This window comes from Amblyomma americanum, chromosome 11 (genome assembly GCF_052857255.1).
Source record: "Amblyomma americanum isolate KBUSLIRL-KWMA chromosome 11, ASM5285725v1, whole genome shotgun sequence".
NCBI classification, from domain to species: domain Eukaryota; kingdom Metazoa; phylum Arthropoda; class Arachnida; order Ixodida; family Ixodidae; genus Amblyomma; species Amblyomma americanum.
Window position 1 is genome coordinate 96048075 of NC_135507.1, and position 16019 is coordinate 96064093.

At 47.5% G+C, this 16019-nt stretch overlaps 1 protein-coding gene across 3 annotated transcripts in view; it reads right to left on the reverse strand.

Moving 5' to 3' along the window:
- Nucleotides 1–6152: 6152 nt before the first annotated feature.
- LOC144110657 (ubiquitin-protein ligase E3C) overlaps nt 6153–16019 on the reverse strand; it is a 75087-nt gene continuing 65220 nt past the window's right edge. For all 3 annotated transcript variants that reach the window (XM_077643714.1, XM_077643713.1, XM_077643712.1), the window contains exons 17-20: nt 15531–15716; nt 11503–11661; nt 7270–7527; nt 6153–6645 (exon numbers count right to left, since the gene is read on the reverse strand). In XM_077643714.1, coding sequence (XP_077499840.1) covers nt 6475–6645; nt 7270–7527; nt 11503–11661; nt 15531–15716 — 774 coding nt within the window. In that variant the 3' untranslated portion in view covers nt 6153–6474. The remainder of the gene's footprint in view (nt 6646–7269; nt 7528–11502; nt 11662–15530; nt 15717–16019) is intronic.

Genomic DNA, 16019 nt, shown 5'->3' on the forward strand with positions numbered 1-16019 from the left:
TTTCCCACCAATATATTTTTTTTTCAAAATATAGTAATTTTAGATGTTTTTTGTTTTACTCATTCTTGGTTAATATAAGAATGAGTAAAACAAAAAACATACAAAGCCCATAAATAATGAACAACAGGGCTGGATTGTTCTTGATCGCATCATAGTCAATCACCACTTCGCTTTTATTAGTTTTTGCGTTTGGAGGATTGAATTAAAAGGCTTATGCATCCGCTTGCTGGAAAAATCTCTCGTGGGACATTCTCATGACAATCGTGACGTCTGGACGGTCCAGGCTGGCCACACCTTATGGGACGGGGACGAGCTCGGGTACTTCCATTTCCTTTCTAGCCTCTCCTGTATAGACCCTAGATATTTTCGGGACTTCCTTTGCAACAACATGCGTACATAGGGGATTGTGTGACCAGAGGTGGGCAAAATGCCCTTATTTTTCCTTTTCCTCCCTCACCCTCACTTTGAAAAATTATGCCGCCCTCCCTCACCCTCACTTAGAAAAATTTACTGGCCCTTCCTCGCCTTCACCCTCACATCGTGGGCCCACGCTCGCCAACAGTCATTTTAATATTACAGTTATATTTTCCAGTCTGCAACTTCTGGCGATATTACTGAGTAATAAACATACAAGAGAAGCCCTCAAGGCTGTTGAATGAGACGCTAGGCTTATACTGTTGTGTGTGTGCGGGTACGTGTCTGTGAGCTGTTTCAGCTAATACATGAGACAAAACCGAGACAGTTACGAGTTGGGCCCTAAAATGTCGTTCTGCCTTTACTTCTCGCACGCGCTGCATGCATATATGTGCCCTGCACTTATCACATTTCATTGTTATCTATATTTTGCTTATGCTGCAATCCCCACTGGGGATTCAGATAAGTGAACACAAAGTAATAACACAGGCGATGAACGCAAGAAAAAAGTAGAACGTAGCTTGAAAATTTTGGAAAATAAGCATACACAACAGATTTTTAAACAATGCTTGAAAGAAATGTTGTCATAGGTGATTTTGAAACGCGGTGATTGGTTAGGAGGTTCCGTTAATTTACTGTTCATGGAAAAAAATATGTAAAAAAGTTATTACGCGTGGTAAATGGCGTCACTGTATGGCTATGTCCTTGCCTAGTGGCGTAACCTAATGAAAAAAAGGTTATTCTCGTGAGACCTGTGTTACAGTGGCCATTAATAAATTGAAAGAGAAATTTTAGTCGCGACACACGGTTTCCTCGAGTTAATGGGGGCAAGTCCGCTTTAGCTAACAGTTCTGTCACTGATGTACGTCCAAATCTGTTATAAATGAAGCGTGCTGCTTTTCGTTGTATCATTTCTATCTTATTAGTGAAATTTTTAGTGAGTTTCCCAAATGACACATGCATAGTCTAGTATCGGCAGAATTTTGTTTTTGTATGCGAGCGGTTGGACAGAAGAAGTAGAGTCTCAAAGCTCTCCTCAGAAAGAACACCTTGCGGTTAACATTAGCCATTATGTAGTCAATGTGCTTAGTCCAAGTGAAGTCATCAGCGATAAAGAGTCCGAGATACTTATAATATGTCTCGAGAAAAGTTTCGATAGGATAAATATTTAGGTTTCTTATCTAAAGCGGTGTGTGCAGTAGTGAGCAGCACAGCTTTATGGTCCAATATTCTATCTACTATCTGGCTATTTGTTTTGCAGTAATTTATTTGCTAGCAAAAAAGAGGTAAAACATTGATTAACAATTGCCCTGAAATATGGTATTTTCTTCTACAATCTGCAACAAGTTGAGGGCAAAAGCAATGCCCAAAATAGCTTCTCCTTGGGGGTCATGCTTTTTAGCTGAAATATTTTACTAGTCTTTTTCAGGCAAATTAAAATATCCTGACAGTATAATATTATTATTGGGTTTAACATTCGTGCGAAAATATTGTTTCAGTTCCTATAATACGACAACAGTATAGTTGGGGGGGGGGGCCTGTACCTTGCTCCAATAATATATTTAACGTTTCCATAGTATGTTGTGCAAAAAATGCACTCCACATTGGGTACATCAGGTATTGGTAAAATTCGAAGGGATGATGGGATGATTTAAACTGAATGCTGACATCTCTGCCTCTACCATCACGATCCTTTCGGTACGAACTGTAGCCAGTGGTAACGAACTCACTGTCAAACACTGTATTGTGAAGCCAAGTTTCTGTCAAAAGCGCTGTTTCAGGGTCATGCAAAAGCCGAAAAGCCTCCAAATCTTGTCTTGTTTATGACACTTCTGCAATTAACATTTAGTATTTTCAGGGTCTCAGGTCTCTTAGTCCGGAGTCATTTTGATTTCTTTCTAAGCCTAAAGCGAAGAGCTCTTGTTGCATCCCAACCATACGGTACGCTATTATCGGTTAACTTATCATAGATTAGCTTTAAAGCTTGGCGCCCCCTTTCCCCTCTTCTTCAGAGCTTTTCCACTGTTGTTTCCGTATTTCCCTAACTTGTTTAGAAAAGTGCTCAGCTAATGATTTTGGTGTTTTTTTAGTTAATAGCATGACAGTAATATTGAAATTTTTTCACAGAAGTCGGAGTTTCAAAACGACTGGTCGCGCCTTATTTTTTTCCGTTTTACCCAACCTGTGGCATGTTTCAACACCACTAACTGTTAAACCTTGTACCAGAAAAAAACTTTCAATTACTTCCTTTTTCAGTTCCTTGCCGTCTCCTCGCTATGCTGTTTTATTCCGTACGTGATCAGGTTATTTCTCCTGCCTCTGTTTTCTAAATCGTCTATCTGGTTCCTAACTGTACTATGCTGCTCCTGAAGTTTCGATATTGCCAATTCCATGTTTTTTACCTTCGTGGCTGTTTCTCAGCGCCGTCAATTCACTGAATTAAACCGGAAAGTTTATTCTCCGTTACGTTTTGAGACGCCTGCAGGCCCTCCATTGTAGAATTAATCTTGCTCTGGCCTTCTAGCAATTCCGATAGCATTCGTTTTCATTCAATTAGGCCAGTATTTGTTTCAAGACCACACATCTTTTGATAATGAGATCACGCAAGAAAGGAAATGCTGAACACACAGTGGGCAGGGCAGCAGCACTAGAAAGCAATTGTCACTCCTGTAGCAATGTGCAGATTTGGAATCACTGACCTGGATAGCAAACCAAAAAGGATTGCCTAGCATGCTGCCTCGTTTGCTGCTGCCATGCCCACTGTGCTGAAATGGACTGCTAAAATCAGTCGGAGCATTCTTGTGTCTGTGTACAAAAACTAATGTATGCAAAGAGCATTTAGAAAACAATTCAGTAGTGTTTACCATGATAATTACAAAAAGTGCTAAGCACAGAATAGACTCAGAACAAGAAAATTTTGTAGGTCGCTTAATTACCATTACCCGATGACATTGCGATTGCACTGGGTCTTCTGAATTTCACTGCTTCTAATTTTCCGCCATTTCATGCAATTTGCTACATGCTCATCTGATGACGCTTCCACGTGCATGGATGGAAGATGATGAAGACCACGCTTTCAAACTACAGCGTGAGAAAATGGCACAACTCTACTGAACGCGGCTATGTGACGAAGACGATGACATTGCAAGCAGAGCACGAGACCTTAGCAGTTTGAACAGGCAGGATATGTTAGGACTTCTCCCAACTGATTGTTCAAATCAGGCAAGTGTATGAACCGACAGACTTAATACCAGAGTGGCATTCCTTCTTGGTGATGCGGTGAGCCTATACCTCACGTCCACGGCTCTGTTGCTGTCTTTTAAATCGAAGGCTTTATTGGCCACAAACTCGCGATTTCGCCGTGGTGGTGCTCCATCAACGCACGTGTGGTCGCAACGCTCGCCGCGCCATCTGGCATGACGTCACACTGCGCCGTTCGCCGCCGCCGTTCGGTAGGACGTGACACCGCGTTCCTCACCGCAACCACAGTTGAGGAGACAGTATGGATGGCGACAATTCTGATAATCTGGAGGAGGCCTGGAATCGACAGCGGAACAAGATGAAGAGGAAACGAATCACCCATGAAACAGACGAACAGCGCGCCGAACGACTGGCTAAACGCCACCGTGAATATGCCGCCGCGAGACAGGCACGTTTAACGTCCGGTGTCTCGACCGCTAGCAGCAGCGACAGCAGCCGGAGGAGAGACCCGAGTCCTGCTTCACTGAAGACGGCCCGTGATGAACGATGGAATGCGAACACGAGACTTCATGCGGCAGGCTCAAAAAACCGAAGAACAACGTGCCGTTAGCTTAGAGAATAGGCGCAAGAGTGACGCAAAACCTTCAATCCTTGAATAGCCTCGGTGCTGAAATCAAACATGGACCTACAGGTCATACTGGACGTTTATGCCTGTGCTTCATACGTTGTGGAATATGTGAACAAGGCCAACCGGGGAGTTTCACGCTTGCTTTCGCTACATACAGTATTGTGCGTTTTCATCGTGAAGACTTTCAAAAGTTTCCCCGCCTCAAACGCTGGCTTATTTGCAATGAAACTGCACACAGAGCTTGCGTATTATGGTAACTTTTGTATCATAGCAGGTTTGACAACGGCACTTACTTAGTTGAACAGTGCATGATGCGAAAACGTAATCGTCTACGCAGTGATCGGCGAACCAAAACCCGCAGGCGACGTTTTTTCGCTGATTGGCGCAGTGGTGCCATCTGTTTTCGGCAGTCGAAAGCGTCACGACAAGGCCGCCGAGGCGAGCGTTGCAAGAAGCACGGGCCCTTTGAATATGCCGTTCCGGCCCAACGTTACTAGGCCTGGGATATCGAACTGCTTGCATCAATCCATTACGCGATATGATGCACACCGTAGCTGCTTGATTCCTCCTCGAGCCATTCATCACGCCAGAGCCAGTGGCGCGACGGTCTCAGCACACGTTCTCGTCAGTCGGGCCGTGATCACGCTTCATCCCTCGCCACTATCTCTCCCCTCGGCGCGCTTTCCTTCCTCTTTCTTTCACCTCTCACCACTTTCTTCCTTTGCCCCCCTTAGCACACATTCTCTTCTCTCCATTATTCTCCACGCACTCGTTCGCACACGACGACAGGTCAACGCCAAGATCTTGAGGGAATGGGGCCTTAACAGCTGCCGCTGTAACAAAGCAACGATCGGAAAACTGCACCAGGTTTACCGCCAGCGATGTTCAGAGCTCTGCCGGGCTTCTTTGAGAGGATCCGAACAGTGTTCCATGCCTGCACCTGCTTTCAGTGGAGAGGTCAACTAGTCTGCATGGTCTATTACCAGCCAGCCAAAAAAAAAAAAATCGAGTCCACTGCGGCAACCCGCATTGGAGTAATGCGAAAGCATTGATGCCTCCTCGGCACTCTTAGCCTCTTTTTCTTTGCCCCTATGCCTCTCTTTACATGTGGTCTGGACGTTGAAGCTGCACTATGCGATGGCACAGACGGCTTAAACATGATGTCACATGCCCGCACAACGCGCAGTTAAGCACCACGGCATCAGCGCGCGAACACAGCGTCTGCACGCAGCAACAACGTGAGAGTGACTGGCGTACGTAAGTGGCGCGCCGAAGCGGAAGGGGCCGTATACTCATTTCGTTTTTTTTGGTGCGCCGTCGCTCCGTCTCTCATGCGATTGTGACGTCACTTCAGCGAACCGCCAATGGCGTAGGAGCAACGCACCGAAGCTGATGGGCGTGGCATCGCTCCGCACAGCAGCGTTACACCACTAATTACCCTTATTTCACCATTAAAACCATTAAGTCACCCTTAACACTTTCAATATTGATTGGATTTCAATTAACTCCGCATTTTCCCCCGTTTCATCTCAGTATACATTTCCAGTGTTCAAATTTGGCGCCACGCATTGGCTCCGCCCAGCACGTGGTCCCACACTTCCGGTGTTTTCAAATTTGGCGCCACTTTTGCCCACCTTTGGACATTTTTGGCTCTAATTAATGAACTATTCATCCGATTTCGAAAATGTTTGTTTGCGCAGCATCCTCACATCATCCTCTTTTGATTACAACCACTCGTTTGACGCTACCCCTCCTCAGTTCCCCAGAACTGCTGCGGACACGACCTTGCCAACATAGCGTAGTAAAGCTTTTGCTTTAATAACAGCAGCGTTTGCTTAGGAGCTAGTAGTTAGATCATAGTAAAGATGGATTACAAAAAGGTAACAGCCCTCCAAGAGACAACAGCCTATGCATTCCATAAAGCTTTATTGTATTATTCTATACATTTCATTGGCTGGTGGTCAGTTGGTCTGTTGGTGGTCATGGCTGGGTGTGCAGCGGCACCAACCTTGACATATCACAAGTGGGGAGAGCTAGCTGCCAGCTAGTGCAACATGGTCGTATCGCAACTCCCTGGAGGTGGGATCTGTGTCAGGGCACTGGCGTCCAAGGACGCTGGCGTCCACCTACTCTTGGGGGGGACGTGCCAGTGTGCTCCTCTGTTCAACTTTGGCAACTTCTGTCTCTCCCTCTGCCTCTTGCCATGCTAGAGTCTGTGATGGCAGACGCTGTTAGCTGAGCTCAAACCCAGCGCCAGATTCGATGGCGTACAGCAGCTTCTCACGCAGCTGAACCTCATCCGTGATTTCGGGCAGCTTGAGCAGGTTCATGCACGTTGATGCCGTGGGAAGGCGCTCTTTCTCGGGACCAGCAGAGTGGATGCAGAACTGAGGGACCAGGTCCTGCACCAAGAAAGAACGCGCCAGTTAGGGCTAGTTTCGAAGAAGCTAGAAACAAAAATCCAAGTCAACGCTGGTCACATTTCCAGCTTGACAGGGTGTGCTATTTTTAACTCAAAACTAGACATTTGCGAGAAAGGTGTTACAGCAGTCAGAATTTTCGGACTAAAACAGATGGCAGCAAGACTCTGTGCATTCCAAAATTTAGATTTTTTCCACCCAACTTACGATGCGAGTGAGCATCGTTGCCAAAAACAGACAACCAGCCCTTCACTGCGATGCAAGGTGTCAATTTGAATTCAAACTGAGTGGCAGGGCAGGCTTATTAACTTCTGTTCTTCACTGTTATCAGTATGTTTGATTTGGCTGCACTTGCTGCACCAGTTATGTAAAGTTCCCCAGCAGTGCTGCAAGCATGCAGTGCCAGTTTAGGCAGTTCAGACGAGTGCAGCTAGGCACTTGCTGCTTCCAAAACGAATGGTTGAGTGCAGGCCTGGTTGCCTCAACTGTGCAGCCCTCCCATAAAAATCCACCTGATTTCTGTTGAAAATCACATATCAGAGATTTTGTGCCTTGGGCCCCACAAAAGTAATGTCTGCTGGTTAAAAAGTATGCAGTTTTTAATACCTTGAACCCAAGAAGGGGCGGCCGGGAGCAGCTGGTGACAAACTTCAGCAGCAGGCGTCGCTGGCGCTCATCAAACCCGGCCAGCACACGCCAGAAGGCCTGCACCACGGGGTGTGCAGGCGTGTAGCCTCCCTCGTAGTGGGTGTGCTCGCGCAGGTCGTCCAGGTCGACGGGGCTCTGGGCCCCAGACACCAGCACCTGTAGCTCGTGGGGCGCGAACAGCCGCAGCCAGTGGGATGGCAGAAGCTCCTCCAGGCCCTGGGTGCCATTCACATATGTACACATACAGTCGAGCCCACATATAATGGCCCCACTTAAGACAAGCTTTTGCTTATAACGAACGAGACCTGCACGACCGTCAAAATATACATTGTTTCAATGGCACAAAATCACACGTATAACGAACAACATTAAGCGCTGCTGATCGGTTACAGCAAACGGACGGCGTAAACCCGGCGCCGCAATGCGAGATAACCTGCCTCCGACCCCTTTGTGCACCCGGCACGCGGTATGTTTTCGGGCCAAGCCTCATCGCAGGCGAACTGCCCACCATTTCCTGCCGCTCTCGAGCGAGCTACCCTTTCACCGCCAACGCGTCTTACAAGATCACCCTCCCGCCCCTCCTCACAACCCTGCTCCCATCTCCTCACTCTCTTGCAAATCCGCGCGTGGCCTCCGCAATCAACCGTGCCACCACTGATCGCGGAGGCCACGCACCATGAAGCAGGCCTTCCATGGGCGCCAAGAGGCAGCTGCACTGACGCTCACGAACACCCCTCATTGGTCTCTCCGCTGGCGCTGTGCGTCTCTATCTTTAGCTTGATTGGCTCGATTGCCACCTGTGTGCATTGCACGTCTACCCCATCGTGCACTTTTGTCCCTCTTGTTGCGGTGCGGACGTTTCGTTGGCTTCGTTCAAATCTTGGGCCCTGGTTGTAATTCGAGATGGTGGACGGGAACACCGTGCCCATTTCCATTGTATTCAGTGGTATAAATGATGAAAGCGGCCTGGGTAGAGGTGACGGCCACTTGCGTGTGGAACTACTTCCGCAAGGCCGGCTTTGTCGAATGACTGATGCCGAGCCTGATGCTTCGGAAGATGACCAGCCCAGCGGTGATTTGTGGCAGCGCATCGTCGACTCCGACATGGGGTGGTCATGACATTGGTTGGAATGATTTCATTTCTGTCGATGACGATGCCGACACCGCGGAACCGTGCACAGACGAGGGCATCGTTTCTGAAGTGTGGGATGAGAGTGACGCGGAGGAATCTGATGGGGATGAAACTTCGGAGCCAGCAACCATAAGCGCGTCTGCAGCAATGGGCTACATAGAGAGCCTCAGACAGCTTGTCTATGCCAAGGGCCTCGGCGAAGAGCACGCTTCTGCTTTAAATAAACTGGAAACCTCCCTCATCGGATCTGCGCTGCACAAAAAGATGTCCATCACAGACTTTTTCGCAAAGAAAAAAATTTGTGTTTTGACAAGCAACTGTTTTTAAAGCTGTGGTCCACTTACTACGAACTTCGGGATATAACGAACGGATGCCGCGTGACACTCATGTTCGTTATAAGCAGGCTCGACTGTAGTATGTAGTCTGTGTTAAGACACGTACGTGCGAGCTTCTAAATGTGACCCAGAGCAGCGGTTTTCAAACTGAATTCCAAGGAAACCTCTGGGTTCCTTTGGGTTTTCTTGAGCATGCACGCGCCACGTCTCAACCCTCAATTTTCCTTGGAGTAGCATGCCAGGTTAACAACCAGGCACACCTCTCCTGTATTCATTAAAAATCTCGCTCTCTCTCCCATCTTTCCGTTTACCCACCTTCATATTCGCAGGACTGACCACACTGTAATTGCTTGTAGTGCAACATTTCACTATATGCAGCAAGTCGCTGTTACATAATGCAATGTGAACATTTATTAGAGGGGCTGTGCATTTGCATGTGTCTTAGGCAGGAAGGGACAGAAGCCGTAACAAGCAGAGTTCCTTAGCCCCTTTTGAAAGCCACTGGGGTTCCCCGACACTAAACAGATGCGAGAACCCCTGACCCAGATGGAAAACACGTGCTGCAGGCATTCACCCACCACGGGTAGGCACAGGAATTGTGGGAAGTGCACGCTCTGCATTTGGCTTGGCTAGTATTTGGCAGAAAATGTGCAAAAACACGGCTTTTTCCAGTTAGACTACATGATTAACACCCGTATTGAAAACACACCATTTTTATTGAAAACAGAGGTTGAATAAGCCACAAAATTAGTGTATAGAAGTGCACAACTGCAGCGGTACCAAGCAAAAGCGCAGATGTTTGGGAGAGTTGCTGTTGATCCGCGTTGGAAATATTTGCAATGAAAAATAAATGGGGACGCAGAGAGGGCACCAACACGACAGGAAGAGCAGTGTTTGTGCCCTCTCTGGATGCCCGTTTATTTTGCACTTGAAATATTTCCAACATGCTGCAGTGCCCTTGAATAATTCCGGTAAATGTACCTGCCAGGCAAGTACACCACTGAAATGGCACCAGGAAACACAGCTGGCATGCATGCATCGAGTTTCTTATTGTAGGGAGAGCTAGCAGCTCTTCACTTCACCACCATGGACACCCGAGGCATGCTGGGAGGATAGCACACCGGACTGACATCTAGTGCTACAGATTGGATTTTGTTGGTTTTCAGTTTCGTTTTCATTACTGTAGTTTTTACTGATGTTTTGTGCACTTTGTGGTTGTGTAGCACGGCTGTACGCACACAGTTTATTTGAGATCCGAAGGCGCTTGACTCTAAGTGAGCTGAGCACAGTGTCTGATGCCTGATAGGCTTTAACTCTGCCCCCTCACCGGGAACCATTTACGCAGCAAGCTGGGTTATTTTCTCAGCTTTAACCTGTGCTATCTGTGCACTGAAATGTGAAAGAAGGAAACAAGTTTTTTTTTTTTTGTGAACTGAGAACGCAACAGTCCGCTGCTGAGACCACTCAGCACATTTCTCGCAGGAGTCTTGGAGACACTTATCTTTTAAAAGTTCAAAGTACTTCGAGAAGGGCTACTTATGTTAACCGTACTCGCCGAGAATTACATTTGGTTCATTTCGAAGACTGGCAGTGGCTGCGCATTGCTTGCAGGAACGACTTCCACTTCACAAATTAATTCACGCAAATACCCGCATGTTGCAGTTGTCAGCATGAACATGGCTGCCATTTACTTGTGGTAGGAGAGGTCTGCACTTCCTAATTCCTGTTTTTCTTGGCAAAATCTGTAAGCGCAATGTCGGGACATGCAGAGAGCCGGCACATAGTGTGCACAAACTAGTTTCTCATAGAAAAGTGGAGGCTCGGGCAAGTTTCTCATGGCACGAACATGGCCTATGCACGGACATAGGGCATGTCCTGCAATAGCAGACTACACCAATGAAATGTTTCTGCTTTTCGCAATGCGAAAACGGAAGCTTCTAAACTGTAGTATTTTAGGCGCTAGCAATTTTTTAAAAAGAATATTTGCTGAAAAAAGTGTGTCTGTTAAACGCAAGAAATTATTTTCCTCAGTTAGCTATATTTGGCGGCATGAAGAGAAAGTCCTCCCTAGCCATGAGCAAATTGGGTGATCATTTGCGTAGCAAGCATATTTTATTACAGGACATACTGATTGTCAAACAACACTCCCTTGCAATGTATGTTTTGCGAAAACTTGTATTTCTGCAGTCATAGTCATGTTTTAGGGCCAAGCCAAGTACGCCATGCAGTCTTCCCGGCATACCCATGGTGGATGAAGCGCAACTCGCACAGACGATGGCACCAGCTTTCCCTCAAGGTAATATTTGGAAACTCTATGCTTGCATGACTTCACGAGGGCAAGTCTCACTGCCACTGTTTCCAGTGAGGCCAACCACCAGTCTGAAGAAATGAAGAATAAACAGTATAGTGGCGCCATCTGTCTCACTGCCAGGCCAAGCAGTTTCATTTTCGTTCGTTTTCCACGACTTGCCACGAGCTCGGAGGTCTATGCATCGTAAAAATGACATCACACCACTGGGGTGGAAGCTGGGGATTTTGTTTGCGATTTTCTCCGCAATGCTATCACCTTCGCACACCGAAAAAGACACCGGTGGTGTTCCTGAAGGATAACCATTGCTCACACATAGCTTCTTGTTGCTGTCAACGTTTCCCTTCAGGAAAAAGTAAACACAGTAAAGCGTTGCAGCAACGCGTACGCTTGGTGTGATGGCAACCCACGCTCACCTGTCGAAAGGCGAGGCACTGCTGCCGCAGCTGGGCATTGAGCAGGTGGTCGGCCAGCAGGTGTGTGTACTCGATGCGGTTCTCAGCCGTCACAGATATGGAGGCCCCATTTGGCTTCAGCTCCTCCACGGTGCTGTTGCCCAGTTGGCTGGTCACTACCTGCAAGAGCGTCCCAGGCACCCAAACGCCCAAGTAGCTGTTGGTCACCATGTGTAAGCAAAGCCATTTCTACTGCAACCCGGAGGAGACCTAATGACAGGAAATGCTCAAGAAGTGATGTGTAGGCATGTTCTGCTCAGGTACAGTACGTGGGGTTGAACATCCCGCTACTAAAGTGTTTCCTTCAAGAGTAAGCAAACATGCTGCCTGATCACATCCTCTGCTGGGAGAAATAAGTAAATAAATAAAAGAAAGCACTGCCAGCACTATCTTGTTGGCAAGCATGCAAAGCTTCCCCACCATCGTGCTCACATCATTTGCAAAACCCATGGGTTTTTGAAAGCTTAGATTGTGACCAAGATACCACGAGATCATGGTCGACTGCTACCTCACTTTCTGGCAGAAACACACTTATCAACTAAAAAAATTGATCAGTGGTGAATGTTGTCAAATACTAATGCCAATTAGTTATCAATCAAAACGTCGCCATGTTCGTCTTCGGTTACACTGCAAAGAGTGCAAGAAGCAGTGTAGCTATTCATCTCCGTGCTTTTTTTGAGTAACCCGTAGAAGTCTGCTGACGTGCTTAAAAGCAGGTGCTTTGCAAATTTTGTATGTGCTGGCAAACTGACTGGGTGACCAAGAAAGCATCATCAATTGGCAATTCTGTTAAATGCCACATGTAAAGCACCTTTGCGACTTTAACATGATGCCAGCTTGGCACAGATGCGTGGGTTTCAGACAGAGCTTCAAGAAATGCTCCGAAGAAAGTTTTGAGATAAGTGTTCAAAAGAGAATACATGGTTTTTTACAGATGTGCGCTTGGAATACTTCTGATACTCTCACTGTCATTTTCCCCAACAGCATTGGACATACAGAAAGAAAAGAATCTATGTTCTATTTCTATATTTATCTCACAAACAAGAATTACCTACACTGAATTCATAAGGGCACCTCATCATGAAGGTACTACTAGGTTCAAACTTAGTACTTTTCTTCGCACCACTGAAGAATGAAACACCCTGCCTGATGCTACTCACTCCTTCAATATATTATGATCTCTGGGCTCAACCAATGTGTGCAGTTTTTCCTCCCACTACTGCAACAGAGAACTTAGCACTGCAGTGAGTAAAAATAAACAATAAAGCAGCAGCGCGACTGCCCAGCCTCAAATTATGGGGACATGACAATAAATAGAAGGGCTGTCTCACTCTGGTACCATGTTCTGGTCACCAAAAGTCCGCACGGGCGACGCTGCTGCCTGCGAGGCAAGGGAATGATGAGAGAGTTTGGCGGAGGTGTCTGCCTGTTTGTGCAAGTCAAGTCCCCCTGTTTCAGTCCACCAGCCATCGCTTATCTGGGGAACGGACCCTGTTCTCATCTCACATCTGCCCCATTGCCATTTGCCTGTTCACCAAATGCAGCCAGTACGGCCAGCAACTACATCAGGACTGTCACCATTAACGCTCTCAGAGGGAAGGCACTACGCATCAGCCCTATGCAGTATAGTGGATTGTTTTTTGTTTTCGTTTTTTAACTTTTATGAGAAATCCTCTCTGGGTGTATTTCACCCCTTAGGTAAGGCCACTGGGATGCTTAAGGCCTAGCGTCATTGACAAAGTGGAGAGGCGAGCTTTTTCCGCAGTACAGTCGGTCCCGGATATATCGAACTCGAAGGGGATCACGAAATAGTTCGATATATCGATAATTTGAAATATAAAATATGCATGTCAAAAGCTTCTCTAACAACTCCACACATCTCAAGGCAGTTTCCCGATGTCGTGTAACGGGAACTTACCTATCTGTGCCTCAAAGGCGCGTAAAAAAACAAAATCACAGCGCGATGACCTGAGCACTTTATTTCGGAAGGAAAAAACCTGTGACCTTTGCTTGCTTTTTCCTCTGCACCATCAAGTTCATTAAGCTATCCTCAAGCTTGTTGACAGTGTCCAAATGAGAAAGGCCAGCTCCTTCCATTGTGCCACAACAGCGGCGAATGACGCTGAAAGCTGATGCAAGTTCAGCTGCAGTGCATTGTGGCTGGTCCTCTTTGTCGGAACTTTCGCCACTGCTTGAGTCAGCGTCCTCATCACCCATGATGTCAGCCACAATCTCCGCATCAGCGCGATCCGCTACAGCTTGCACGCCGTCGTCGGCGCTGACGAAATCGCGTGCTGTAACGCTGCCTGGGAATGCCGAGAGCTCGCAAAATTCGCTGTCCAGGCATCCAGTGCCATCGTCCATCCAAGCTTTCTTAATGGATGCGTATCGAACTGGGAGGCCTTTCGCGTTCTTAAAGCAGCGCAGTGACCTGCTCTTTCCGATAACAAACAGCTGTAGTTTGCATGACCCATCCATATTTGCAGCAAGCAAAATCGATACGCGCACTTTCCTGTTCTTTCCACCATGGCATGCAGTGCCCTTCAGATGCAGAGTCTTGTTTGGCAGCATTTTCCAAAACAGTGCCGTCTCATCTGCATTGAATATCTGCGACGGCGAAAAGCTGTTGGAAATATTTGGCCACTCTTTAAACAACCACTTCTCTATGTGACTTGTGCTAGTCGCCTCGCTTTCATCCAAAAAGGGTCTTTCCGGCGAAGCTGTAGCGACTATTAAATCGCTGCTGCCACTCAGTGCCACCAGTGAAGCTTTCTTCTCCGAAGTCCACAGCAAACCATTTGGCCTTCTCCATGAGCATTGGGCCGTCAAAAGGTATGTTCTTGGCACGTGCCCCCAAAAGCCAGGCGTACAATGCCTTTTCGACCTTGTCGAAGGTTGGAACGCGCACACAACACGCTCCAGGGCTACTGGACTGTACTGCCTTCAGCTTAACATCGGCTTTGTTCTTGAGGATCGTACTCAGGGTGTTGCGAGGAATTCCGAACGTCGCGGCGACCGACGACTTTTTCTCGCCAGCCTCCACCCGTCGAATGACGTCCGCCTTTGTTGGAAAATCCAAATTCTTGCGTTTTTTCGCGGCCATGGCTCCGGAACACGTGCCAAAAGCGGAAAGAAAAACGCACTGCACCACACGAGTCTCAAGTCTTCGCGTAGGCCTCGTGAATAAAAGGAACAAAGCGAATTGAAAGACGCACCCCTCCCCGTCTCCGCACTACCACAAGCCTAAGCTGCACTGAGCTCGTTCGTCTCGCTGCTCCAGCGGTGTCAGCCAACCAAAACACAAGAAACGGGCACCTGCGGTCAGTGTGGTTTCTCCCTCCTGCTTCTCTTTCACACCCAATCGCACTCCAAGTGCTCCTCGTCACGTGCCTTTTACCCACACGCCCCTTTCTCAGAGTGCGGGGCGGCGCGTGTGAGATCGCGGGAACATTGCGAGAGCTTCGTGAGGAGAAGCGTACTTGCGGGGGTGGGATGCGATGGGAGAAGCGCACTTGCCGGGGCGCAGCTCAGCACGGAGTTCGATACATCGATATGCCAGTGCACGGGAGTTCTATATATGCGAACAATAGCACTATACTTTTGCATGGGATTCCCAAGGGGATTCTTCAACTGTTCGATATAGGCAATAGTTCTATATATCCGGGATCGACCGTATTTCTTTAAAAATTGGTCGCACAGAGATTGTCAATTCGTTTCGACTTTGAGCTCAGAAAAACTAGTGAGGCAGTCAATTGCATCCTTTCTTGAACTGCTATCCCACTTGGGTCAGCCCAATATATTTGCACAAGTCTGCATTGTTAATTACACAATACAGTTTGAGACCCTCATGGTTGTACTGGCTGCAGCTCGTGAATGAGCATCTCGCTACCAGCATGCACTGGCTTTAGGCAACGACGTAGGTTCACTACATTCGGGTCCAACTTTATCCATTTTCCTTCCTAAGTGACTCTCATAGCAGCCATGCTTACGGTGAAGTCCAGCCCCAGGTCGGCGACGTCCCCCTGGTAGTTTTTGAGGAAGAATAGGTTCTGGTAGACGAGCGGCTCAAGCGACGCCAGATGGTGCAGGTCGAGGTCACCGCGCCCGGGCGCCACCCACTTGGCAAGGAAGAAGTGTGCCATCGGCAACTCCACCAGCATCCCCTCGTAGAGAGCCTGCAAAGCGGGGTTCAAATGAACTTAAATAAACAAGGACAGGTTGTCATAGGCGGACGAGTACCGCGAGAAGGCAGCAGTCATGCCGCAACTTGTGCTTGATAGACAATGAAACCTGAAGCCGTCTTCTATCCACCTCTCATGAACACAGCTCAATGGAACACCGAGAGCAATTTTGGAATTGGCCTGTATCGAAATTACAGGGTTCTTATGACACAGAGGCTACTTTCTCTCATAATGGAGCTTCTACTATACGCTAGAAAAGGTTGAAGATTAAAACACAGTCACTACTTTCACACACTG